The sequence below is a fragment of the Hippocampus zosterae genome, chromosome 4 (assembly GCF_025434085.1).
Source record: "Hippocampus zosterae strain Florida chromosome 4, ASM2543408v3, whole genome shotgun sequence".
Taxonomy (NCBI): domain Eukaryota; kingdom Metazoa; phylum Chordata; class Actinopteri; order Syngnathiformes; family Syngnathidae; genus Hippocampus; species Hippocampus zosterae.
Genome location: NC_067454.1, coordinates 13,694,249 through 13,719,943, shown reverse-complemented (window position 1 = coordinate 13,719,943; position 25,695 = coordinate 13,694,249). Strand labels below are relative to the sequence as shown.

The 25,695-nt window shown below is 40.6% G+C and overlaps 4 protein-coding genes across 7 annotated transcripts in view; 2 read left to right on the top strand and 2 right to left on the bottom strand.

Moving 5' to 3' along the window:
* emc8 (ER membrane protein complex subunit 8) overlaps positions 1-25,695 on the top strand; it is a 681,399-nt gene that overhangs the window by 234,489 nt on the left and 421,215 nt on the right. The gene's annotated exons all lie outside the window — the stretch shown is intronic.
* On the bottom strand, positions 106-5,897 carry cenpn (centromere protein N). Its single transcript, XM_052063528.1, has 10 exons — positions 5,134-5,897; positions 4,522-4,567; positions 4,387-4,446; positions 3,177-3,250; positions 2,900-3,073; positions 2,720-2,821; positions 2,512-2,566; positions 2,291-2,400; positions 1,438-1,561; positions 106-407 (listed from the first exon to the last, which is right to left on the bottom strand). The coding sequence occupies exons 1-10, from the start codon at positions 5,302-5,304 to the stop codon at positions 286-288; spliced, it is 1,038 nt and encodes a 345-aa protein (XP_051919488.1). The 5' UTR covers positions 5,305-5,897; the 3' UTR covers positions 106-285.
* On the top strand, positions 6,004-7,291 carry cmc2 (C-x(9)-C motif containing 2). Of its 2 annotated transcripts, XM_052063566.1 has the most exons (5): positions 6,011-6,148; positions 6,418-6,511; positions 6,619-6,727; positions 6,797-6,868; positions 6,954-7,291. In XM_052063566.1, exons 3-5 carry the CDS (start codon positions 6,647-6,649, stop codon positions 7,035-7,037), a joined length of 237 nt encoding a protein of 78 aa, XP_051919526.1. In that variant the 5' UTR covers positions 6,011-6,148; positions 6,418-6,511; positions 6,619-6,646; the 3' UTR covers positions 7,038-7,291. The 2 variants fall into 2 exon arrangements, with proteins under 2 accessions (XP_051919525.1, XP_051919526.1); XM_052063565.1 differs by lacking the exon at positions 6,418-6,511 and having other exon boundaries at positions 6,004-6,148.
* LOC127599506 (chromodomain Y-like protein 2) lies at positions 8,711-24,248 on the bottom strand. 2 transcript variants are annotated; one of them, XM_052063487.1, is made up of 7 exons: positions 23,905-24,248; positions 17,337-17,916; positions 14,490-14,707; positions 13,821-13,993; positions 11,472-11,682; positions 11,241-11,384; positions 8,711-11,166 (listed from the first exon to the last, which is right to left on the bottom strand). In XM_052063487.1, exons 1-7 carry the CDS (start codon positions 23,926-23,928, stop codon positions 11,008-11,010), a joined length of 1,509 nt encoding a protein of 502 aa, XP_051919447.1. In that variant the 5' UTR covers positions 23,929-24,248; the 3' UTR covers positions 8,711-11,007. The 2 variants fall into 2 exon arrangements, with proteins under 2 accessions (XP_051919447.1, XP_051919448.1); XM_052063488.1 differs by lacking the exon at positions 23,905-24,248 and adding an exon at positions 23,491-23,791.

The window sequence follows — 25,695 nt, the reverse complement described above, 5'->3', positions numbered from 1 at the left end:
AAAGTGAGAGCTACTTCAAGTGCTGCAATTCTCTCTTAAAAGTACCAAAACACACCAAAATAAGTCATACAATATAACATTGAGTTACAGTGCAATGAGAGTGGATCAGTTTCAATGTTTATTGAGTTCAATCTAGGCATTCTACTGTAATTTGAACAACAAACAAAATAAAATCGCTATTTACATTGACTATATAAAATAAACGATATAAAAACCATCACGGTGAAAGACTTAAAAAAAAAGCCAATTTCTGTGAATGCGGATTAGTTAACAATAACAAAAATGTCAATTAACAGTTTGATTGATTTGTGAAGGAGGTCCTGATACTTTGTCTGTGATGACAAAATAATTTCTGCCTCTTCGTGGGATGGATGAAAGCAGAGGTGTTATAGGAGTGGAAGCAATTCCTGTATAGTATATAAGCACATAATATGCATTACTAAATATCAAAACTACGCTGCAACAACTAAAATCTAACCAACATTAAATATCTCAAATCAAGGGAAACCATTGGGATTCTTTATTTGCCAAGACATTTTTCTTATCATGCCATTTTTGTCTTCAAGGCATGGTAGATTTCTCATTTCAATACTTTTCTCTGTTTATAAATGCCCGATTTTTGCAGTCCAACAGACTTCACCTGTAACAGTAACATTAAGCGCCGTGTGACTTTGATATAATTAAAATCATTGACTTCACCATCGTATACATTTTTGGGTCTGTTGGTTAAGCTCGGGGACAAACATCTCATAAATGAATGAGATACTGCAATCTGGTAAATTTGGAAAACTATCACATTCCAGACGTTCCCCACCAGAACCTTTAATGCTTAGTTTGTACATGCGCGCCCTCTTGTGGATCAACTAAAACAATGATTTTTACATTTTTTTTACATTACCGTAATTGGTTGAACACAAAAATAAATGTCAATGTCTGTTGCATAAATATACTGTAATGTGTTACATCATAATTTTGTTTAAAGAACACTGTTTCAGTCATATTCAATGACAAACTTGTACACGTCGACGAAATGACAAATTGAGACCATGATAATTCAATACAAAAAAATATCATTAAAGTGACCTAAATCCTTCAGCAAGTCTTGATATTTTTTTAATTTAGAAAGTCTGAAATGTACACAGGCACTTTGAATGATGGCACGTGTGAGCCGACTTCCTTTTAACGTGGTAGAATTTGACTGGTCAATCAATGTGGAACACCACCAGTTGGAAGGAGTTGTATTTTACTTGACCACTTGAAAATATTTTTTTATTTCTTTCCAATAAAATTGTACAGATTGTAGATCACATTAAAGGTAGAAAAAGTTGGGTCTGATTTCATTACATCACAAAACCCTCGCGTTTAAAAGGGGTGTGTAGACTTTTTATATCTCCTGTAAATGTATTCCTACATATGTGGCCAACAAAGTGCCGTTACCTGAAGAAGCGCAGTGCCGTAATGACTCCAACAAATTTTTGCTTGTAAACGTGACGACACAATTGAATGGTTTCTCTCGTTCTGCAAAGGTCTGGTTTGGTGGGTCTTTGAACGTGGTCTCCAGCTGCCGACAAGTCAATACATCACAATCAATGTTCACTGAACGATATATGCGGTAGAAATGAGTGCACTGAAGGGGTGACTACACAAACTTAGTGATTAACAGTGGATGTGTGACATTTCGGAGAATGTTAAAAGTCTGGAATCATTTCATACTGCAAAAAAGAAGTGCAACATGCGTTTTGTGAGGCACAAATGTCTGAAGTGACACAGTTGCACGATACAGTATCATTAGCTCATTTAAAATCACCTACCACGACTAGTTATAACGAATTGTAATCCCTGCGCACATAGGGCAGAGATAGCCGCCAGAGTTTTCAATCGGTGTACAGTATTGAACAAATTTAACACAAGAACGCGGTTGCACACAGCCTGCCATTTTGCACAAGTGATGCCGGGTCAGTCAACGGCGAACAGTGAGCCAGTTAACAGACAGCCAACTGAAACCGAGTCCCACATCACTGAACACACCAGGCTCTGGCTTTTATAGTCACACAGTCAGTCACAATCACAGATATATTCATGTCGAATGTGAGAATGCAACACCAAGTGGACAAAAATTATACCTACACCCAATATGCGTGCAGTAATGGCATTGTGAATAAAGCTTTGAAATGCATATAAACAGTAAAAACTGAAGGTTTCCACTTTGCAAATTTCATCTGTCGTCGAGGTGGTCTAAAATAGGGCATGACTGTCCAGTATTTCAAAATCTAAGCAAAATTTAGGTTACCTTGTAAACTACAGACTGTAGCTGGGGTAAATTGCCACCACCAAACGCTTCACAAGCCATCTGAAGGCGGTTTACTTCAGCCTCAGCTTGCTCTCGCTCTATGTTGGGGACTGTGGAAGGAAAGATAGTACACCGTGATTGCGAATTTAATGCCCCCCAAGCCCATCCACATAATAAATATCGTTATGATGTGAGAAAATGGTGATCATGATTGTACATACGTGCGGGTATTTGACTCCTTTCTACAAGAGCGCTGGGATACTTCGCAGGAAACACCTGCACAACAAATCATAGTATTTGAAATTACATTTGAGTAAAGCACAGTACATACGTTTATTTTCTTACTTGATGCCTATCAGCAAAGTTCAAGGGTGACAAATGGATGACGGTGCTTTTTAGTGTTTGCACTTAAGAATGGACTTACAGTACCTGTTCATACTCCTGCATCAGCAGGTCCCGAATTGCTGAGAAATTTCGTCCACTGAGGTGAGCATCCTTAATAGCCTGATGTCGGGTGGCGATAATCATTGCCTGAAAGTTAAAGTGGTATTTTTAGACAAAAGTAGGTCACAGCAGCCATACAATGTCATTTATGCTCCTTATCCCCACCTGGGACAACAGTGGCTTTTGCTTGGACGTCAGTCTGGTCACAAACACATATGGAGTTTGAAGATAGTGAACAACATAAGTTGGTCTCATGTTGTTTGGCCGAGAGCAGCTGTCCCCCCACGCAATGCGGATCCAAACCGCCTCATCTGTATTCTTCTTCATCTTGACAGACACCTTGGACATCAAACATAAAGATTACGTGATACACTGAAAACATTTGGTGCACAGGGACTTCAGAAAACAAAAATCTATCAACCGTATCATGTGTACGACTTACATTTCTTACGAGCTCATTGAAGTGAGATTTGAATTGTTCCTTGAACTGCATCAACTCAACAGCGGGAGCATCAGCTTGACAGAGTGAAAAGACAGATGACAAAATATGGAGCAGCACCAAAACACATTTGTATATATAATGTTGTATGACTTCATCTGTCCTGTTTACAGTCAAGTCAAATGAGCGTAATTTAAATATCTTGGAGGGATGGTGCTCACATTGCTTTGGAAGTTTATTACAGATGTGTGACGGGGTAGATGCTTGCTGGCAGGTTTTCAACTTTGTTCGCCCGTCTATGTATTAGGTTTGTTCACATTTAGATGAAATGGCTTTGTCATTTCAAATACAAAACATTTCACAAGTATATTTGTTGTATGTTTAGTTTGACAGTAAACTTCAACTGGGAGTGGCAATACACAGTTTGAAAGGTGAGTGTTCAAGAACGATGGCTTGTATCTAAAAAAAATTGGGGTCAAAAAGTCGAGTCACTTGTCTGAATTGTATCTCATGGCACCACTCTCAATAATATCAGGTGACAGATGAATCTCTCAAGCCATAATATTTATATCAAATTGGGGTTCTATTGAGTCTGACTTGGGCGGCCCGGTAGTCCAGTGGTTAGCGCGTCGGCTTCACAGTGCAGAGGTACCGGGTTCGATTCCAGCTCCGGCCTCCCTGTGTGGAGTTTGCATGTTCTCCCCGGGCCTGCGTGGGTTTTCTCCGGGTGCTCCGGTTTCCTCCCACATTCCAAAAATATGCAGGCAGGCTGATTGAACACTCTAAATTGTCCCTAGGTTTGAGTGTGAGCGTGGATGGTTGTTCGTCTATGTGTGCCCTGCGATTGGCTGGCAACCGATTCAGGGTGTCCCCCGCCTACTGCCCGGAGACGGCTGGGATGGGCTCCAGCACCCCCCGCGACCCTAGTGAGGATCAAGCGGTACGGAAGATGAATGAATGAATGAATGAATGAATGAATGAATGAGTCTGACTTTTGATTCTGGCTCTACACGAGATTAATTCAAGGTGAGCGTACTCAGGCTTTCAGTTCTGGAACTGAATGAAAGTTTTTTGAGCTCAGGGGAAGTCAACTCGGAGCTCAGGTTTTGATTAAGAGCAAGTTGAATCTGCTTGCTGGAATGCCATATGTAATTGAATTATATACCTTGAAAACCTACGGTAGCTAATCTTTATTATCAGACAAAGCTCTTACATTCAGGGTCCACGAGTTGGAATGCATGCCACATCCCTTGGTTTGGATTGTCAATTACGTCTGAAAAATGAAAAAAACAGAACATTGAGGGCACAGAAATTAAGAGTGATGAACGTGAATGTAAAAATGACTTACATATCATCTCTAACTCTGTTATATGACGAAGGGCCAATCCGTTTTCCTGCAAGAGAGGGAACAAAGTTGCATAAAGTGGCCCACAACACGTTATAATTAGCTGCTGTATGTTTAACTGTCCATTCATTTTTCCACAAGAAAATAAAATGAAACTGTTATGGGAACAGGAACAAAATGACCTTAATTACAGCAAGAATGGGCAGAGGATGGTGACATGCGGCTCTGTTCTATAATGAGACCCAACAAACCCTTGTATTATAAATACTGTAGCCCTGTTATTCTTATTATTGAACCTTAATTAATTGAGCCATTTCCCTCCAAACTGGTAAATTATTTTAAGTAATGAATTAATTATTTAAATGTTTCAAATAATTATTACAAGTAAACATTGTATTGAATCAATACAAGATGCAAAATTCCAGGACAAACCTAAATCTTTTGTGACACCAGATCTGTAACTTTTGACACATCTAATATTCATTTGAGTAAATCATTGGTACATAAATTATAACAAAGTGAGATTTGTAACCACATCGAGGCTTTCAAAATCATTTCAAATAAAAACAAATTTAAAAATCCCAACAACAATGTGCATTTTACAACAGCGTGTACCTCACAATAGGCGATCAGTTCGTCCGCCAACGCCCATTTAGTTTGAGTAAAATCGATGTTTTGCTGTTGAGCAACCGTCAAACGGCCCCACTTCTCCAGCGTCACTTTTAGAAATTGGGTCGGTATCCGTCGAACAAGCTGACGCAACAAAGACTTCATCTGGTCCTCCATGAGTGATTAAACAGTATTCGACTGATAAAGAAATAAAAACTGAATCCGATGTAGACTCACGCTGGTTCAGCTAACCAGTCAAGTCTGAAAACAAACCACCCGCCTTGGTGAAACAAACAAACTGACCAATCGACTAACTGCAAACATGGTTAAGACGATTGATATAGCGCCCCCTCTCGAACTGGAGTAGTTCAGGAAAAAGCATAGTGGTCGTTTTCCTCCAATTCAACAATTTAAAATGTACACTACCGTGCCCTACTCTCACCCATCATGTAAACATGTTTCTAGTTTATCATATATAATAGCTATTGTTGTAAATTGGTTAAGAGTCAAGGAACATGAACTAGATCCTGGTGTATGCGGTTAACTTTGATTTATTTAAATTCGGTCCTTGAAGGTACTTTGCGCATGACAAGAGTTATTGTTGAAGAAGGAAGAAAGAAGCCAGAGGTACAAGTGAATTTAATTTTCGAGAGTTACTGTTTTGACGGACGGAGTTTAAAATCGTCAGTGACGTGTTGAGCGGTCTCAATAAACCCCGTGCACGCAACAAAATCTCAATTTGTCTTTCTCGGCGTCAGTGCCATTTTTCTGAATCTAAGACGTATTGTGGAGAATGCTCTTGCAACGTCTGCGAAGCTTTGTTACTGAAGGCCCCGCCTTTATGAAAAAAAAACCAGCAACAAGGAACTCCATTGGTCAATAGATGAAGACATGTTCACCGATTAGTTGTTACCGATTGTCATTCAACTGTTCGTCCTTCAGTTACGCAAACCAGTGTCATGTCTCCTCGCTGTTTGACGATTTACTTCCAAGTTTATACAGCTTTAAGGTTGATCGCGAGGTAATGTGTTGATTTGTCGTCGCCCGTGGTGCTAGTCAAAAAGAAGAAGACAAAAGGACTATACAAGCGATACGTTTGGTAAATTTTAAGTGTGTTTATGCTCCGCTGGCTAGTTTGTAGCTTAACGAAACATCTGCACTATTTGTAAACTGACTGTCTACCGCTAGTAAGGGTTCATTGGTCTAGAACGCTAGGTTTTTATTATCCTTTGGTGTGAGTCAGGGTGAATCGAAACCGATTTTATCTTGTACTCTTGACTGTGTATGCAGGTAAGTGTCTACTACAGGATCCAGCATCTCAATGACATCACAGGAGGGAGAGGGATGGGGAGGCATTAGTATCCTTCACGTGACATTAGGCAGGGTATTTGATTTTTATGGCCATATTTGACGAAGTTACCATCGTAATTGCTTTTAATAATCAAATAATTCAACCGAGTGTGCATGTTTTTTTGTGGCTTTTCTGTACAGTATTTACACAGTGCGACCTTAATTCAGCATGCACTCTGACCTGTCGCCCCACCTGCACACAGATGAGTGTAATGAGCTCATAAAGCGTCTGAAGCAGTGCCACTCAGAGGTATGTCAGAAACTCCCCCCTTACGTGTTCCTTATAACACATCTAGAAACTAATTTTGTGTGCCCCCAGCATAACATCCTGAAGTTCTTCGGGACGTGTAACGACGTTGACCGCGCCATGCGCCAGTGCCTTAAGAATGAGGTGAAGGTCACATTTGCGTGTGTAAAATGAGAAGGATTTGGGCAGGGCCTACTCACCGCTTTATTACATTGTTGTCATTTGACAGAGACTGGAAAGGCGGGAGCGCAGCAAACAGCATGCACAAGCCATGAAAAAGAGGTTGAAAGACGGACCCAAGGAACAGCTTTGAAAGACATTTATGCTGCAAAACTTGTGTCCGGTTGATATACCGAACTAAGCCTGCATTGGTGTTTGGCCACATATACAGTGGATAGAAATAATCGGCCTTCCTCTCTGTTCAAATGCCAAGTTTTTGTGATGTATGAAAATGAGACGAAGAAAAATCTTTTTGAAACATTTTACACCCTTAATGTGGTCTATAAACTGGAGAACTCAATCTTTTGAAAATAAAAATAAACCACTGACATATTTTGGTGGAACAAGTGTGCATACTCTTATAATTGGGGAGCTTATGCGTGGACTGGAGTATGAAAGGAATCGGTTAATTCTGAAAACAGCCGACGCTTTAATTACCTTGTTCTTTCTCTCTTACAAAAACCTGGCATTTAATCAGGGGAGCGTAGACTTCATATATGCAACGAGGATTGCTGGAATCATGATGACTTTGATGCAGAGGTTGGCATGTGACTTATCGTTTGCCATTGCACACCATGCAGCGACAAATCCCATGATTATGGACAGCTTACTCACACACGAAAAGACCGTCATCACATTTTTTGTCATCTGTACACCTTGAAACGTGTTGGCCTCATTGAAAGGAACTTTGTGACACTTACGGTGAATGATTGGATGTTGGATGACAACGGAGAGTAGAATGGCAATGGGATGTTTTCTTGACAGTCAGCCTCACGGATACATAGCATTCCGCTTTTGCAGTACACCCTGATGAATGCCTTCGTCATGGAGACATCACATAACGAAAGCAATCTTGGTGCAAGCACATTTCTGAAACTTTTTTATAATGTTCGTAGGTTTTGCCAAAGATCCCAACTTTAGGTTTGAAAATACAGTCCTGCTTACTCTACCGAGTATGACGGGTATTGAAAAGGGTATCGGACCATATGCTGGAAAAAGTGTGGCAATTAGATCTGAGTGAGAGTGCTCCCTGCACAGATTAAGAAAGTAACAGTGTATCAAATAAATATTCCTTATACATACATAAAAGTGATTGGCTCATTCAGGGGCAATATTTGTGCAAATTTAGATACTGCCCAACAATATCAGGTGAACGAAAACAATGAATGCAATCTTTATAAAAATGAATGAACAAAGTAAATTCTGCCACAAGACGTGATTTTAAATCTTTCTCTTTTGGGGATTCACCAGGTATAAATGACAGACCAAGAAGCGCTCTACAGCTGCCACAGCAGCAGACTATCTGACGGGATTATGCATTTTTAGGTGTAGGCTTTGCATGTTAGCTAGCTAACTGTATGGTGGACTAGGAAACCGATAATGCATTCAAATCGCTCAATATAGCAATGGAGTGAGGCCTCATGCCAGAGTTGGATTGCATCACTCGGCACAACCTGTTTCCCCTCCAAAAAAAGACAGTCCTCAACTGCATTTCATCCAATCTCCACAAATGAGTCTTTGCACATGCTTCAAGAAATTATCCTCAAAATGTATTGAGAAACACATCTCTGAATTTCCTTTGCAGGGTTTTACAAATGTCTGGGAACATTTTCATTCACATCATTTAATTCTCTGGGCAATGAATCCATCCCAATGGGACTGTTGTGTTTGTGAAACATCTTAAATGTTAAGAACATCCCAACTAGCAGGACAAACATCAAGTGCATTCCAAAATGGGGAAAGGTAAGAAAAATAAGGCACTAATCATGCATTTACTGTATCTTTATTTCATGGAAGTACGCTTTTATTTATTTTTTGGGAGTGGGGCATGTCTTCATATCATTCATCTGCAACGGCCTTATATAAATTTGCTCAAAACACAACATGAAATATTTGACATGCCTTGACAAATTCACAAATGATTGTTCATCTCCGGTAAACTTGACATATGTGCAATAAAGCATTTGCTCTCAGAAATTATATTCAGCTCTAAAATGAATAATATCCTGTCTACTAAGTCATCTAGGCAATTTTCAAACACCTTCTGTTTAATATATTTCATTTGAAAGAATAAATGGTTACTTCAATTCACACCTTTTCTTGAATAAATACAAAAATAAACATCCATACATACAACCCACTTCTTGAAAATGCTACTTACAATGCAGGTATAAAATATACCCAGAAAAAACAGGCCACACTTTCTAAGTATTTACAGTATCTCACATGCAACACGTTACGGCAATCTACACGTTCGAGAACTAGAGTACTGCATTTTATTTCTTGTTTCACAAAATAGGTTCCTCACATATTTTTGGTAAAACAAAATAAATCCTAAATACGACAAACATCAAAATATAATTTCTCTTCAGTCATCACGTGCCGGTATGCAAATTTATGACAGCGACACTGATCGCTGGCCATTAGTGAGGCATAATTTGATCACTTGAAAATCAGTTAAAAAAAAAAGTACAAGACCCTCAATAAATATGACGATCGTACTTACGTCATCCGTTTCATTCCTCCATTTTAACCTTGAAGCCAAATGATGTGCATGTGTTTCCTTCCCAGAAAGAAATGGAATCAGGCGCAAATCTTACACCTTTAGGTTGTGTATTAATTATAACTCTTTTAATTTAAAGACACTCTTCATCGACACAGGCATTCTCTCGACTTCCAGTGATTTCGACGTCCATCCCATGGACAGAATAAGAACCAAAAACAAAAGAAAAAAGAACACTAACACTGAGCATGGAAATTATAGAGCAGGCATTTGCAATAACGACAGCAAGAATTGTTCAAAACGTGATCCAAGCATGAAATTTGGGCCATGTATTTTTCAAATCGCACCATTTTCAAAAACATCGCAAGACATGCAACATTCCAAGATTAGCAGCCTCATACGTACGTAATGGTGTCAGCCCCAAAATGTGATGTTCCATTGATACGTTTTCTTTTCTTTTCTTATATTTTCACAAACTGAATCATATAAGGACCAAATTTCATGCTTTTAACACAATTTGAAGGGTCCTTTCACTTAGCCACTCCACCGTAACTGAACAGTGATAGTTAAGTGAGTGAAGGATTAAGAGGGCACATTGTTCTTTTGAGTCAACAGTGCCGATTTCACACAAACCCTGGAATTGATAACTATCAATTAATGGATTATTTAGCCCACAAAAAATCATGTTTAGTGTTCACAGGTGTCAAACTCAATTTCCGTGGGCCAGGTCTGGCCTGCCACATCATCTTATGTAGTCCGCAAAAACAAAGTATATGCATCGATTTCATAGTTCTCATTAAAATACAAAAAATTGCAAACTGTCTTCACTTTTAAAAGTTTTGAGAACCATTTTTTTGTGAGCAATCCCCCTTTTAAAATAAATGCAATAATATTTGAACAGCTTTTACTGGCCTCTGATTTCAAAACTACTTAGTCATCAATTTGTTGTGTATATATCAGATGAGGCAATGACACATTTATTTGTTCTCGCAGTCATAACGGAACGGCCCTCCTGTGAAAACCATAATTATGATGTGGCCCGCGACAAAAATGCGTTTGACACCCTTTGGTATAGATACTGGAACCCATTAGCTGACAACAAGAACGTCTCCTGTAAGTAGCCTGAGGGGAATGTACAAGCTGCATTTAAATAAACTGCGTCTTCATGCCAACTTTGGTTTTCACTTGAAAACATGAGGCAAGTCAAATAAAGTTGTTATATGCATAAGTTAACTTTTGCACTAAAATAATTGTATACATACACATTCATATATATTATCATTACTTTGTCATGTGCAATCAGATACAGTAACCCCCCCACCTAAATCCGCATTAATTCTCACATCGTTTCAGAAACACACTGTACTTCCCTTGAAGACCCTGTTCATATGAAACTAATGCACTTTTGAAAGGAGACTCAACATCTGGACAGTCCATTTTCAAAATGTCCTTGAAAAACCTGATCGAGAAGGACTTGTTGGAAGCAAGTGCAACTCCTTGCTCTCTTCTCTGCTGATGGACGGAAACAAAGGTCTACACTTTAAGATGCTTTAGTTTGAGGTTATTTCTCACACGTTTTGTTGTGTAGGTAGCTGAAGAGCGCCTCCAGTCCTTTGGTGGAGCACCACAGCTGCTTTAGCATCTGACACTCCTTCTCATTTACTTCCTCCAGGCAATGTAGTAGGATGCTCCTCACCAGGCATTTGGATTCTTCTAGGACCTATGATGCAAAGACAAGAGCTTTGTTTGGTTTATTTCAAGAGGACAACGACATTGTGACCGTGCGGCACACACCACAGCATTGCACGACGCCATCTCCTTCACACGGAGCATCACTTCCTGATTAAATGTGGTTGGCCAGAACACCTGCGACACCAGACCTCGATTGCACGCTTCTTGCGCTGTCAGCTTTCGACCACAGAACAGCATCTCATTGGCCTGCCATTTGGACAAAAAAAAGAAGTCATATTTGAGGGAGTCTAAACATGAACTGGACTCAGACAATTAGGATTTGCTTGGACTCACCAAAGCCACACCAAGGATTTGGGGGAAAGTGTAAGAGGAACAGCCGGAGGGGGTGAGGTGCAGGGCCGCACAAGGAGTCTGGAACCAGGCTTTCTCACTGGCCCACACCACATCACAAAGAGGCAGGATAGAAGCCCCCAGGCCCAGGGCGGGCCCATTGATTGCAACCACGATGGGCTTTTTGAAGCGTATGAACGCCAACACAAAGTCCCTGGATGAGGTGAAGGGCAGTAAACCTTGAGGACACGTTTACACAACAATTGAAATCTTAATTTAGCCATCTAGATTCCTACCCTCACCAATTATGACAACCTTTGAGCAATGACTGAAAGGATAAGGTCGAGAATACAACCAGCAGGAACTAGTTTCTTCCAGAGGGTGTCTTGTGCTCACCCTCAAATAGAGGGTGAAGAGTACAGTCATCCGGAGAGACTCACGGTAGAGCTGGTGGTACTCCTCCTTATCAAGAGGAGCTAGCTGAGGTGGTTCGGGCAGCTATTGAGGCTGCCTCTCTTTTACCTCTCTGGGGACTGTACAGTACTCTGCCTCACTGAAGGAGCGTACGAGAACACACAGGTTCACATTACTGCCGGTCTTCAAAACAGACTTAGCTCGTTGCAAGTCCAAAATCACGTGCACAGCTGCAGTCCATTCATTTAAAATTTTACACCTTCATGAAAGCCAAATCTTGAGATCGAACTTTAAGAAAATCTTGATTGGACTAACAGTCAAAAACAGGATCTAATTGGTATAAAACCAACCTCAGAGATTGAAAATTAGTTTCTCTTTCTGTGTCTTCCCTTCTCAAACGGAATCAGGCTGCTAATTTAAGTGAAAATGCACCACACTGTTTTGTCATATACAGTGATCCCTTGCTATTTCGCGGTTCGTTTATCGCGGCTTAGGTGCACCGCAGATTTTTTTCAAACATTAAAAAAAAGTATCTACACTACCGTTCAAAAGTTTGGGGTCACCTTAACAATTTTGTGTTTTCCATGAAAAGTCACACTTATTCACCACCAAACGTGAAATAAATAGAAAATAAGAGTCAAGACATTGACAAGGTTAGAAACCATGATTTGTATTTGAAATAAGATTTTTTTTACATCAAACTGCTTTCGTCAAAGAATACTCCATTTGCAGCAATTACGGCATTGCAGACCTTTGGCAATCTAGCTGTTAATTTGTTGAGGTAATCTGGAGAAATTGCACCCCACGCTTCCAGAAGCAGCCCATCCAACCAATCCAACTTGTGGGGATTGGTTGGATGGGCACTTCTTGCGTACCATACGGTCAAGCTGCTCCCACAACAGCTCAATGGGGTTCAGATCTGGTGACTGCGCTGGCCACTCCATTACCGATAGAATACCAGTTGCCTACTTCTGCTCTAAATAGTTCTCGCACAATTTGGAGGTGTGTTTGCGGTCATTGTCCTAATGTAGGATGGAATTGGCTCCAATGAAGCGCTGTCCACTGGGTATGGCATGGCGTTGTAAAAAAGAGTGATAGCCTTCCTTCTTCAGAATCCCTTTGACCCTGTACAAATCTCCCACCTTACCAGCACCAAAGCAATCCCAGTCCATCACATTACCTCCTCCATGCTTAACAGATGGCGTCAGGCATTCTTCCAGCATCTTTTTATTTGTTCTGCGCCTCACAAACGTTCTTCTTTGTGATCCAAACACCTCAAACTTGGATTCACCCGTCCACAACACTTTTTTTCCAGTCTTCCTCTGTTCAATGTCTGTGTTCTTTTGCCCATCTTAATCTTTTTCTTTTGTTGCCCAGTCTCAGATATGGCTTTTTCTTTGACACTCTGCCCTGAAGCCCAGAATCCCGCAGCTGCCTCTCCGCTGTAGATGTTGATACTGGTGTTTTGCGGGTACTATTTAATGAAGATGCTGGTGCTAATAGCAGACACGCTAAACCAAGGATGAGTCAAAGAAGGGTCTAATCTTTTTACGTCACCCGCAGACTACCACTGGCTGGAGAGCTCGGACTGGATTTTTTTTTTTTTTTAGCCCTACCAGAGTTAATTTGTTGCATCCACACCTGTCAAACTGAACTGCACCAAGGGGTTAGGGAATGCATTAAAGTTGTACTAAAACGAATAAAGGTATGCTAGAGTGAAAGCACCTTCAGAACACAACATTTTCAGTGTTCATGTAGAACCGGTTATTTTAATGTATGGCGCGTTCAGACTGCATCATGTCACTGTCCTGTAAACAACTGACGTCTCCATCTACTAGAAGGGGGTAAGCCATTTTCAGTAAAAATGGCATTCTGTAAATAGCCCGAGTCAAACAGCAGGTGAGAAGTCCTGGGGTTGTAGGAGCGCTTTCAACTTACCTTACGGCATCTGCAATGCGACTGCTCTCTTTCCTGCGGTCGGTGGACAGACGACCTATGAGGTAGGATGGCTCTATCCCACTGCAGAATATAGTCCCCACAGAGCTGAGCAATAACAGTTTACTGTCATCGGCCGCTGCATTACCCAGAGCCCGACACACCTCCTTCATGATCTAAAAAGGAACGCAAGGACTGTTGTGAAATATAACACTACCCAACAACAAATGGGCCTACAAACAAAACAATTATGTTAACAACTTCATCCCTCACATTAACTCATTCACTCGCAAATACATTTTTCAACGTCTTTTCAGACTTGGTCCAGAATTGGCTGGTACTGAATGAGTTAAAGACACAATGGAGCCTGTTGGTCAGTGCTGGCACACATAACAAATTGCCACATTAACTCATTCAATGCCAAGGAAGTTTTTTTTTTTAGAATCCACCGGGTACGTCTTTATGTATTTTTACATGTTTTTCACTTGGTATGGTAAATACTGTAAAAAAGGCAGGTGCTGAATGTGTTAAGCCAAAATCATTGCATCGAGCCTCCATATTCAATGGGAGTTAGGCAGGAACTTTGCAAAGGCAAAGAAGAATGACAAACGCATGAGTTAAAAGACCATTAAGGTCTTCGAGTCTTGTGTGTGAAGACGTTGTCGTTCCTACCTCTGGCGTCAGAGCGTTGTTATCCGTTGTTTGGCTGGAGAGGAGGACATGCGTGAAACCGTCCTCCTTCCGGACAACAATGTCCCGAAATCGACAGTTGGTCTCGTTCTGTCGCACGTTGTACCTAAGCCGCTTGTCAAACACGTAGCACTTCTCCTCTGTCAGCTTGCGTTTTACTGAGCTGTGGAGTTGCATCTTGCCATTAGCTCGAGGGGAACCTGACGGAGGGAGGATGGCAAAACAGGTCAATTTAGTCTTGTAAACATACAAGACTAAATTGGAATTATTTTAACAGAGTAAAATTAATGTTGGTAAACTTTGCAGAAGTTCTAAGTGGATAAATATATGCTATATATATTTGGGTTTTTTTTCCGATAAATAATCACAATTGTGGCAGCATTATGGGGCCGAGCGGTAAATACGTGTGCCTCACTGTCAAAATGCTCAGAGTTCCAATGTTCCAATATTGACTGCACCCTTCATGTTAGCATGATTGCCCTGTGCAAGTGTCGGTATTCTTTGGGTTCGATATTGTAACAAATAACTAAATTACGCAAGTATATTTTAATTATATTCCAAGAGCCTGTATAAATCCTTGTACCGAATAATATACTATAATAAACACAAACTTTACTGTACTGTATGATATATGCATTAAGAGGCCGCTTTGTAAAGTCTGATTATGGTATTTTGTCATTCATAAAACATCTCAACAGCCAGTGAAATATTATGTCTTCCAAGGGATCATTAGATAAAGTTGTAGCACCTGCGCCGAATCTTGCTGGAACGTTCCAAATGTCCAGCAAGAATTCTGCTGTTTGCTAAACATTCACAATCAGCTTCTGGATGTACTGTTGAAGTGTGTGTGTGTGTGTGTGCACAATCAGAGACACCCTGAACTGTCACAGAAGTGGGATAATCAATGGCACTGAGAGAACTGAGGTGAGTGGAGGAGTCTTTCAAGGATTACGAGATTAACATCAATAATAGCCGTCAGTGTGGTAGCCACCGTCTTATATTTGTAGCGCGGTCTTCTTAAACGTCGGTGACTTCTGATGAAAAGCTGCATACCTATTGAGGATCAGTGGTGTTGTGTAGAAAATGGGTTAGAGATAGGTAGGTTGGCTAGATCATAAAAAGAAGCCATCAATTGCTTGGTTCTTTCACATGGACGCCTCATCAGGAAAGTAATTGAGGTAGTGTGTCCATTTGAATGGAGACCACTATTTTAACAAGCTAACCAATAGGAATGTTCTTGTGAGGTAAAGCCTTCCTCTCATTAACCACACTGTGCTGTATTGAACAACAAAGATACTTCTCATTCTCTCATCGAGCAGCTGTAGCTGGTGCATATAAATGAATGCTCATTTAAGGGTTCATAATCCATTTTAGGCTCTTGAATTGCCTGTTTTCAAATGGAGATGACATTATGAAATGAATATAAATGATTAACCAAGGGCATGTGGGCTCTGGACTGTGACCACATTCGAAGGTGTTACCCACTTCTGCAGCAAAGAACCACGGAAGGAACTTCATATAGTGGGTTTAAAAAGTGCACAATTTCAAAAAATGAGGCCCCAGTTCGACCCGAAGAAAACCTGCCCTCGTTCATGATGCTACCACGACCATGCTTCCCTGGTATGGTGTTCTTCTGGTCATGAGCAGTGTTGTGTTTGCACAAAACATACCATTTAGAATGATGTCCAGAATGTTGTACTTTGGTTTCATTGGACCAGAGCAAAATTCCTGAATGTGTCTGGGAGATTTCAAGTGAAACCTGGCATTTGAATAAAAGTCTAGAGGCTTTTTCTATCCACTATAAGCTTTCTGCCTAATTCTCTTATTCAACCGCAGGGAAGAAGTCTCCACTTTGTGAGCAGAATGAGTGGCTCTGAGAGCGCGAACAGTGAAACAATTGATTAATTAACATGTTGCTTGTAATACTTTACTGCAGGACAAAAATACGTTTGGAGGTACACTAAACAAATTGTATTGTACTTTGGCACATGCCTCCCACCCCTTACACACACAAACATCCGTTCTAATATGCAGATGTTTCTTTTTTTTTCTTTTGGGTTAGCCAATTATTTATTTAATCCTTTTTGATGCCAATGTGCTGGATTTTTTTTTTTTTTTGCCATACCACAAAGAAATTTGTGTTGAAAAAAAGCATGTCAAATGTGTTGAAGCCAAAGGACAACAAGAACACAGGGTAGTGTGGATTAGGTTAAAGAGAGTGAACTGACACTGGGCAGTATCCAATTGTTTCGATCATGTACAGCAGGGGTGTCAAACTCATTTTTGTCACGGGACACTTCGGTGTTACGTCATCCCTCAGAGGGCCATTACGACAGTGAAGCCGAATAAATGTTTAATCATCACATTTATTACTTGTACACACACAAAAAAAAAGATGGCTAACTAGTTTTGAAATCAGTCAAGTATTTGTTTGATTATTGCTCAAGTCAGTCTAAACAGGGTAACAGACTTATTGCAAAATGTGACCGTTATTTATGACGTCTGACAATTTGAGATTTCGGGACAGATTTAAGCAAGGATAATGGAAGTTGACACAGATAATTTGCTTTCGCGGGCCACATAAAATGATGTGGCGGGCCGGATCTGGCCCCCGTGCCTTGACTTTGACACCTGTGATGTACAGGGTCCGTATAAAAAATTTAGCCGTTTTGGGAATGACTTTCAATCAATAAAAAAATTGAATCATAATTTCACAAAAATAAAAGAAAACAATATCCTGTTTGCTCATGCATTCGAAACTCACCACCGGCCACTGGTATCCAACTAAATATTTCAACAACAATTAACCTTCATTTCTAAAAATCTTACCCAATTTTGTAGTATCTATTTTATCCAGACCTCCATCCACTCTGTCTGAGGACACTCTGTGTGACTTTGTAGCGGCCCCCAAAGTGTGTGGTTGCACACATCCATTCACGTGCCCATTATCAGTTTCCCTCACTTGGGCCAGGAGGCGAGGGGCTTCTATTGGAGGAGTTCTAAACGTCATGGCTTTGCCCATTTTGTCCTGGAGCGGAGCATGCTTTCCGGGTCCGAGGCCAACATTCCCCAGTTTATGAACATGTCCTGACCCTCTACTTCCAATCGGTAGAACAGTTCCTCCTTGAACTCCGACAGCTGTCCCATTGTTGCTTTTCTTCTTTCGTGCTTCAGACCGAGCTCTGGGGTTTTCTGTGGCTGCCGCATGGCCATTGCTCGTACTTTTGGGATTTCTGTGCTGTTTGTGCGGATGTAGTCCCATGCTGTTGAAGCGATCAATGAACTCCTCGCAATGCAGGAGGTGGTGCTCCGGCTCCCAAGTGTCCTCTTTACTTCCATATCCCTTCCACCTGATTAGATACTCCCACTTTCCCTTCTTATTCCGCCGCCTGTCTACAATATGTTCCACCTGAAAAAAAGGATAGAGGGAGAGAGCATTAGATTGCATTTCTCCTGCTTAAATATACTTGAATGAAGCTATGGAGGCATACAGTGACAAGTCAAGTTTAAGATATTTAAGGCATGTTCATGATAGGCGCAAGATAAAATACCAGAGTGGAGCTGAGACACCATGCTACTATGACAAAAGTGAAACAATGGCATTTGAAGGTGAGGGAGGCTGTTGTATTCTGTTGTATTGAGAAAGCCGCATGAAGGCATAGAGCACCAGCAAGTAAACACAGCTACATATACTCTTGTTACTGCAGTAACACATGATAAACATTACTGGCTTATATGGAGGCCTTTCCAAGTTGCACCAAATGTGAAACAGTGAGCTTCCCAACATGACAAGACAGAACAGTTGGGGACACTACTCATTCTTTTCTGAAGGTACCACAGAAAAATAATTCATGACCGGACTGTGTGAACATTTTGCTTTGTGTATTCTAAATTTGCAAAATCAAATTTTCTCGCCTTTCCTAGAAATCTGTCAATTTTGACTTTGCACTTTTTTTTCTGAATGATTAAACTCCAAGAGTAATTCTTGTAGCACATTAACACAAAACCACTCATCGTTCGCAAAACTAAAAGCACAAATACTGCTTTGTACTCAACACACTCCTTGCAAAACAACATTTTTGGCTATTATTTGGACTCTTATGCCAAACGTCTGCCCAGGCTGTCACAGGAAAAAAAAAAAACAACTGTTTTAGATAATTAGTACAATCCACATGAGCACTATCAGCCTCGAGTAAACTGTCAGTGTTGAGGGAGCAGGAAGAGCGAGAAGAGTGAGAATTCGAGGAGGCCGATCATTCAGACGTGGAAGCGAAGAAGCAAGACTGAGAGGCGGAGGAGGAAGGCGAGTAATAAATAATATCACTGAATGACATCAAAGTTCCAATAGTGGACCATAAAATCAACCATGGAATGACTCAGATGGACAGTGAACACTCACCATGACACAGTTCACCTGTCATTGCTTTGCTGTTCCACAGATTTTCTCAGTGCAGTTTATTCATGCTTTTTTGTTGTTGTTTTTTAAACAATGCATTGTGTTCCGCATCCTGATTGGCTAAGGGACTGTAGACCCATGTCAACAGTCTCCGAGCCATGTCCTTACTTTATAAGCAAGGAACCTCCCACAATCGACCCGTTACCGCACGTCCACGCAAGCGCGCGCACGCACACGCACACGCACACACACACACACACACACACACACACACACACACACACACACACACACACACACACAAACAAAATTTGGATCTGTGTGTTTACAGAACAATGACAAAAGCTGACATAGCCTACCTTGTACACCTTGTGAGAAAGCAAAAGCCAGAAGTGTTTTTCATTTGTTCCCTCATTGTGTACTTTACACTTTGTGTGCTTACTAATATTTGGGTTTGTCTTAATTTTTATGAAGGTTTTAACAGTTAAGAGGGACTAATTGGCTTTTGCAAAAGGACAATGAAGTTTTGCGATTTTGGTGACAGTTTTTTCTTTTTTATGTGATGATTTTGCATAAATAACCAATAGTTACAAAAAAAAAAAAGTTGAGCCACAGACAAAAAACCTGCGAGATATAGATGAAGTTACCAAGTTTCGAAAGTGATGTAGATTTATTTTTCTCATTTGGGTCCACCTCCCTTAAAGACCTCTGACACCACCCAGGAGAGCTGCTCATACAAAAGCTGCCTTAGCCTTTCATTGCACAAAAAAGACACGCAGGAAGTTTGGCAAATGCAGGCAGTGCCGGTGGGTTCTAAAATGAAAGCGGCCTGTGCACAGTGTGGTCAGCCGACCTCTGTGGTCGGCTGTTTGTCACTCCTTGATGCTCCTAGTTCAAAGCTCCTTTAATTGCCGTTGCTGTCAAGCCCCAACTGTGGTTTCGTTGCAGGCAACATGATGGATCACTGCCTTCTTTTGTCAGAAGAATAAATGATACAAAGATATGAGTTGATGGAAATTTAATCTTTTTGTTTATATTACAGTCATAGAACAATGAGCCTCATAAACAACAAATGTAAAGGGTAATCAGATTTGAACACCGTTGGGATAGAATTTAAAATTATATCTACTTTTAATTATAGCCTGGGACAGGGATGCGATGAAATTTTTTTCTGTGGATATGGGATGGGATGGGATTGAGAAACCACTCCCGTGTCACCATCTCATGCAGATGCTGAGAGATCAGCATGCGCAAAGTACATTTAAAAGGAAGCTAGCTTGTTTTGCTTTCCCTCAGGCTTTTGGGGGAATTTTGCAACACTTGTCTCACCCTCAACATGGGGTGTTCAGAAAAAAGTCGGTGAAAATGGAAGAATAAACACTTGAAGACACATAAATGAAAGGGCCTCATTTTTAAAGAGTCCAGCCTCATCTTACATTTATTCATCAAAGTTGTATTTTACACTTGACAAGTGCTTGACTTCATAAATTGCATCTGCGATGCAACTCATCTCAAACATATTATAATCAAATTGCTTGCTTATTTATTTTTTACACTTGGAAAACTTCAAATATTACTTATAATGTGACCTTTAGTTTCCCATAGAGTATCTGATTTCTATTCAATATTCATGCTCATACAAAAATTCATCTGTAGTTGCAAAAACAAAATGTGGAACATTTGACTATGGCTCATCAATACTTGCTTCTCATGTATCAGGATATGTGTCACTGCTACAACCAGATAAACGTTATCTGCTTCAACATGCAAACTGGATCGAGAAGGCGGATTCTGACATGGGTGGCACGTTTAACCAGTGCCATTTAAAAAAAAATCATGACTAATGTTTTTTTTAGTATCATGTGAAGTGCATCTTGCTTTCTCGCCACCATGACGACAAACATTATGACACAATGCAAAAAGATTCCTATAATTGACACAGGCAGTGGGAGGCATACGACCAAGTCTACCGAGGGCAACCGAGCTATTACTTTGGACTTATGAAATGGTTCTCAGAGAAGTAGGACTATAGTAGGAGTGTGTACCTGTCCCTAGGCACAGTCCAATTTGGAGTTAAGACGTGGTAGCAGTGCCCTTTCTAAGCAGCCAAAAGTACATGTATTAAAAGAGCAGGACCTTTGAGGGTACTACTGCAGTGACTTATCCCAGCAATTTATTTTTCAATCATTATTTGAAATCAGTAGAATTAAGGTTCTGACAGCCAGAAGTCAGTTGAGAACAGTTGAGCTATTTGACCAGGATCACGCACTGATTTGCTCTTACGCTCAAAGAACCAGACTCAATGAAGCTGCCTACCAAAAAGTATGAAAAGATTTAAATTCAATTCCTGTGAGAAAATCAATCAGCTGCTGAATGTTGGTGTACCTGGGACCTTCTGGGTGAAAAACCGAAAATGTGTTCCTCGGCCCGCAGCCGAATGTGAGTGGTCAAGTGAAGGGTTTTACACGATTGTCAATCAATTGCAAATAGCATTTGTTTAACCCTAAAAGCAATGGAAAAGGGAGTACACTCACTTTTACATGCAAATTTAATTGTAGCTTGATTTGTTTATTTCAATGTCTTTAATGCTACAGGATGAGCTGGAAAGCGCTGCTGGGGAGAGGGAAGTACCGCTGATTCAGCGGTTCATCCCCTGATCAGGGGGTGAAAAATGGATGGAAAGCTCAGGAGTCTAAGTCCGAGTCTATTCCAGCCTAAACAACATCATCATTGACACCGTTGTTTTCATGTAACATTTTTGAAACTTCCACATGCTGAGAGGCCCTTGACACTGCATCTTCTTGCAGTCAACCATACAAATAATGCTTGTGAAATGCAGTAGCTCCTCAGGAGCAATAGGGTCAAGTGTTGGAATCGGCATATAACTATGAACTCCCACCATCCATATATATACGAGCACAGTGCTGACAAATTTTTGTTGAAGGAATTTATTGCTGGATTGGCCGGACAAGCATGGACATGCAAACTCCTCACAGGAAGACCCTAAAAGTCAAGTGATTATGGGTGCTGTGGGGGAGCAGCACTCGCCACAACACCTCCAGGGCTGTTTATTACTTGATGTATGAAAAGTCAATTCATTAGCCTGTTCTTTAATGATCGAGCTCTGTCTGAATTTCCACAACTATTTTTAATTAACTTCCCAGCTGAAAATGTAAATTACAACCAATGTTCCATCTCCCTTTGAAAGCAAGTTTGTCAACTCTCTTTTTTCATCAATGGATACTAAGCTTCTTGTTAACTTTGAAACTTAGCTTGTAGCCGACGTGTGCACATTTTGAGCATGACGTCTCTGATCCACTGGTTAAAGGACACTTTGATTCTCTCCTCTTTCATCTCAAACTGCTTCAAACAACTGCACGACTGTGTTTTAAGTTATGGGTTGTGTTTATTTATTTTACTTTATGTGAACTGTTTTGTTAAGCGCTTTGTTACAGCTGCCGCTGTTGTGAAAGCGCTATATAAATCAACATGTATTGTACAACTCATTGCGCTGGAAATTTGGACTATTTAACATTCCATATTGTCACTAATACATTATGGGGAAATGTCTTACGGGGCATTTATGATCAAAGCCTTTGAATTCTGCCCAGCAACAGGTGGCCAAGCAAACGTAACAAAACGGGGAAAAATAATGCAATTGTGTTGAAGAATGAATATTGGAAGCACCAAAAATAATAATAATGATTTAAAAACCCTGATATTGTATTGGAGCTTGTTTCACAACATGTAATCAATCTTCTCTGTTTTATGTTTACTTTGACCGTAAACTTAAATTGGGAGGGACTTTAAACATCTCGAAGCCGCTTTTTTTGAAGAAGTGATTGTTGTGAAATGAGTTTTCACTGCCACCGTAGTGCTTGTACCTAAAAACAAAAATGACGGCTCATAGCAGTTCAGGTCACTCGAACCTCAAGGTACTGCTGTATTTTTTGCACATAGGATGAGTCGTGAACTGGAACCATGAGCATTGACAGTAAAAAAAAATATTGGAAGTACAAAAAAAACCCTAACAAATAAAAAAATGTGTTTTACTTGTCTCCTACAATTTTTATTTTTAATATATGAACACCATTGACTCTTTTCGGGGGTCAAAAGGGTACAGGTGTGTTCTCACGCAGCCAAAAAGAGAAGTACAAAAAAAAATCCTAACAAATCAAAAAATGTGTTTTACGTGTCTCCTACAATTTTTATTTTTAATATATGAACACCATTGACTCTTTTCGGGGGTCAAAAGGGTACAGGTGTGTTCTCACGCAGCCAAAAAGAGAAGTACAAAAAAAACCCCCTAACAAATCAAAAAATGTGTTTTACGTGTCTCCTACAATTTTTATTTTTAATATATGAACACCATTGACTCTTTTCGGGGGTCAAAAGGGTACAGGTGTGTTCTCACGCAGCCAAAAAGTCAAATTTGAAGATAACTAAAACATTACAAGTATCCTGAATGTGAGCACTTCCAGTGACAACTTGAGCCCCAAAATGTACAACCATGTGCATGTACATTCTCTCGAAAGAAGAGTCATGAACCGAAGGTATTTTTCTATCTCGACCCGATAACAAACTCACGCGGAGCTCCGTGATCCACCAGCAATCGAACGGCCTGTCACTGCGATGATGAGCAGCTCATTCCCGGCATGTGTGCGCACCTCCGCGACCACCCCTCCCGTCAGCGGCCGTTCAGCATGTCCGCTGTCACTTTACCAGCACTTTCAACTCGGCGTCACCCGGAGCACTTCGGCCTGTCCAATACCCGTCACTTGTTCGCAACAACCGTCAAAAAATGTGCGAAACAGTCTCACGAGCGACATGAAGTCGAGGAAAGCTTGAGTTTCGTCTCTTTAAAGGGCTCAGGACACCGCTTATTTTTTTTACACAGACACACACACTATGCGACGCCCTCCCCTTTACTTCCTAATTCCAATATTCGTCAAAAATGACTGATGACAAAATGAATATGGCGTGGACGTGGCTTTAACGTACCTCATAAAGGTCTCCCGAAGCCATAACGGCGTGCTGGCACCGCGACGCGTTGTTCTTGACTGCCCTGTGGGCTTTTTTTTAGGCTCTTTGGACGGGGAATTAGCGAGCAGCCTTGTTATTGCGAGCGATGGGTAGTCAGCACGCAGATCAGCAGACAGTGTCAATCGAGCCCGGCGCTTTGCGATGGATCGTTCAACCGCTAGAAACAAACAAGCACCCGGACGGCGCTTGTTTACTCAGCGCAAAAACCGACGCCGAAAATGAGTTTATACAAGGCGAGGATGGCCGATGATCGTGCACCTCCTCCTCGTCTTACTGGGGGCACAGCGAGGTGTCTTGTGACGACGCTGAGCAACGTCGAGATCCACTCCACCTGTTCACACGACCTGATTTAGGAACGCGTTTGTAAATAACACCTTTAATACGGTCCTTTTACGATCACAGTATTTGAGTCAAATGATTAAGACGAGTATTAAAGCTATCAATAAACTGCTTTGAATCAGCCTCTTGTTGCAAACAACTGATGATATGATGTAAATAGTTTTTTTTGTTTGACAAAACCAAATGGTTCAACATACTTCGTAACTACACTTTTACACAATAGGATATAAATACAAAAACACTGTCATTCAGATAGAAATGTTCAATATTGATTTAAATTGACCAATACACAAGTTAATGTACACATTTTTGAGTTGTGCTTTGCAGTTATGAGCAACATAGTTTGTTTCAAGGAACGATTACAAAAACAATCATTGTTAAAAATCTTTCAAAGCAGAATTATATTTGATACAGCTCCTTTGATTGCTTTGTAATGTGCATTGTGCAGGTGCACACGTGAACCCTCGTCTGTACGTTTCCCCCCTTAAAAACTAATAATTTTATGGTTCTCGCTATACACATTAGGATGTCATAAAATGTCACCAAGGCCCTCGCTTATATGCTATTAGTAACAAGTCAAGGAAGTCATTCATCATCATCGAGTGAGAAACTAACATCTTTGCCCGTCTGTGAGGAGCTAAGTTTGGCCTGGGTTGTTAGCAGTAGTTAATTATTATGTTATACTGTATTACATTTTTTTTGCAATCAACTCATCTGTAAACAAAATTTCCGCTCAATGTTGTACAGTGAGTTTGAATTGACCAAGTGTTTTGGGATCACAGTTTGTGGCACATTGCTGATTTAATATATGCACATATACACATTTTGAGGGGGCTATTGCCAACAAGGCTTGGTTCCTACCCCCCCCCCCCCCCCGCATATGTACACTGTGTGTGTGAGTATGTCTCTCTCTCTCTCTCTCTCTCTCTCTCTCTCTCTCTCTATATATATATATATATATATATATATATATATATATAGACTGTATATACTTATACATAGACTGTATATACATATACACACACATATACACACACGCACAAGCACGCGCACACACACGAGTGCGTCTGCAAAGAGATCCTGCGGTATTTGCCTGCTCAGTGAGCGAGAGGAGGCAAGAAGACTTATGGTGGGACAACTTGTGGCTGCTTCATTTTGCCGAGAAGAGCGTTTCCCTGCTGGAGCACCCTCGCTGACCACCTGACCTGACTGCGTGTGACATATTTTTCTACTGGCCTCTTCTCTTCTGGACTCCAGGGGATTACTTTGAAAGGAACAACGTTACAGTTTGGATTTTAAATATAATTTTTATGAGACCATTCCAGGTACTTTTCTGACCCAGCTATTGTAGTAGACATCCATCCATCCATTCAAAAATACACACATTTGTATTTGGGATTGTTATGTTCA

What these genes read in the sequence shown, in the direction of transcription:
- cenpn (XM_052063528.1), bottom strand. Translation starts at nt 5,304, where the DNA reads ATGGAGGACCAGATGAAGTCTTTGTTGCGTCAGCTTGTTCGACGGATA. An exon ending in TCAATGAGCTCGTAAGAAAT is followed by an intron (nt 3,074 to 3,176) that starts GTAAGTCGTACA and finishes TTGATGTCCAAG; the next exon opens with GTGTCTGTCAAGATGAAGAA. An exon ending in AAGGAGTCAAATACCCGCAC is followed by an intron (nt 2,401 to 2,511) that starts GTATGTACAATC and finishes TTCCTTCCACAG; the next exon opens with TCCCCAACATAGAGCGAGAG.
- cmc2 (XM_052063565.1), top strand. Translation starts at nt 6,647, where the DNA reads ATGCACTCTGACCTGTCGCCCCACCTGCACACAGATGAGTGTAATGAG. An exon ending in TGAAGCAGTGCCACTCAGAG is followed by an intron (nt 6,728 to 6,796) that starts GTATGTCAGAAA and finishes GTGTGCCCCCAG; the next exon opens with CATAACATCCTGAAGTTCTT. An exon ending in GCCAGTGCCTTAAGAATGAG is followed by an intron (nt 6,869 to 6,953) that starts GTGAAGGTCACA and finishes GTCATTTGACAG; the next exon opens with AGACTGGAAAGGCGGGAGCG.
- LOC127599506 (XM_052063487.1), bottom strand. Translation starts at nt 23,928, where the DNA reads ATGGCTTCGGGAGACCTTTATGAG. An exon ending in CTTCGGGAGACCTTTATGAG is followed by an intron (nt 17,917 to 23,904) that starts GTACGTTAAAGC and finishes CCTTTTTTTCAG; the next exon opens with GTGGAACATATTGTAGACAG. An exon ending in AATAGATACTACAAAATTGG is followed by an intron (nt 14,708 to 17,336) that starts GTAAGATTTTTA and finishes TCCCTCCGTCAG; the next exon opens with GTTCCCCTCGAGCTAATGGC.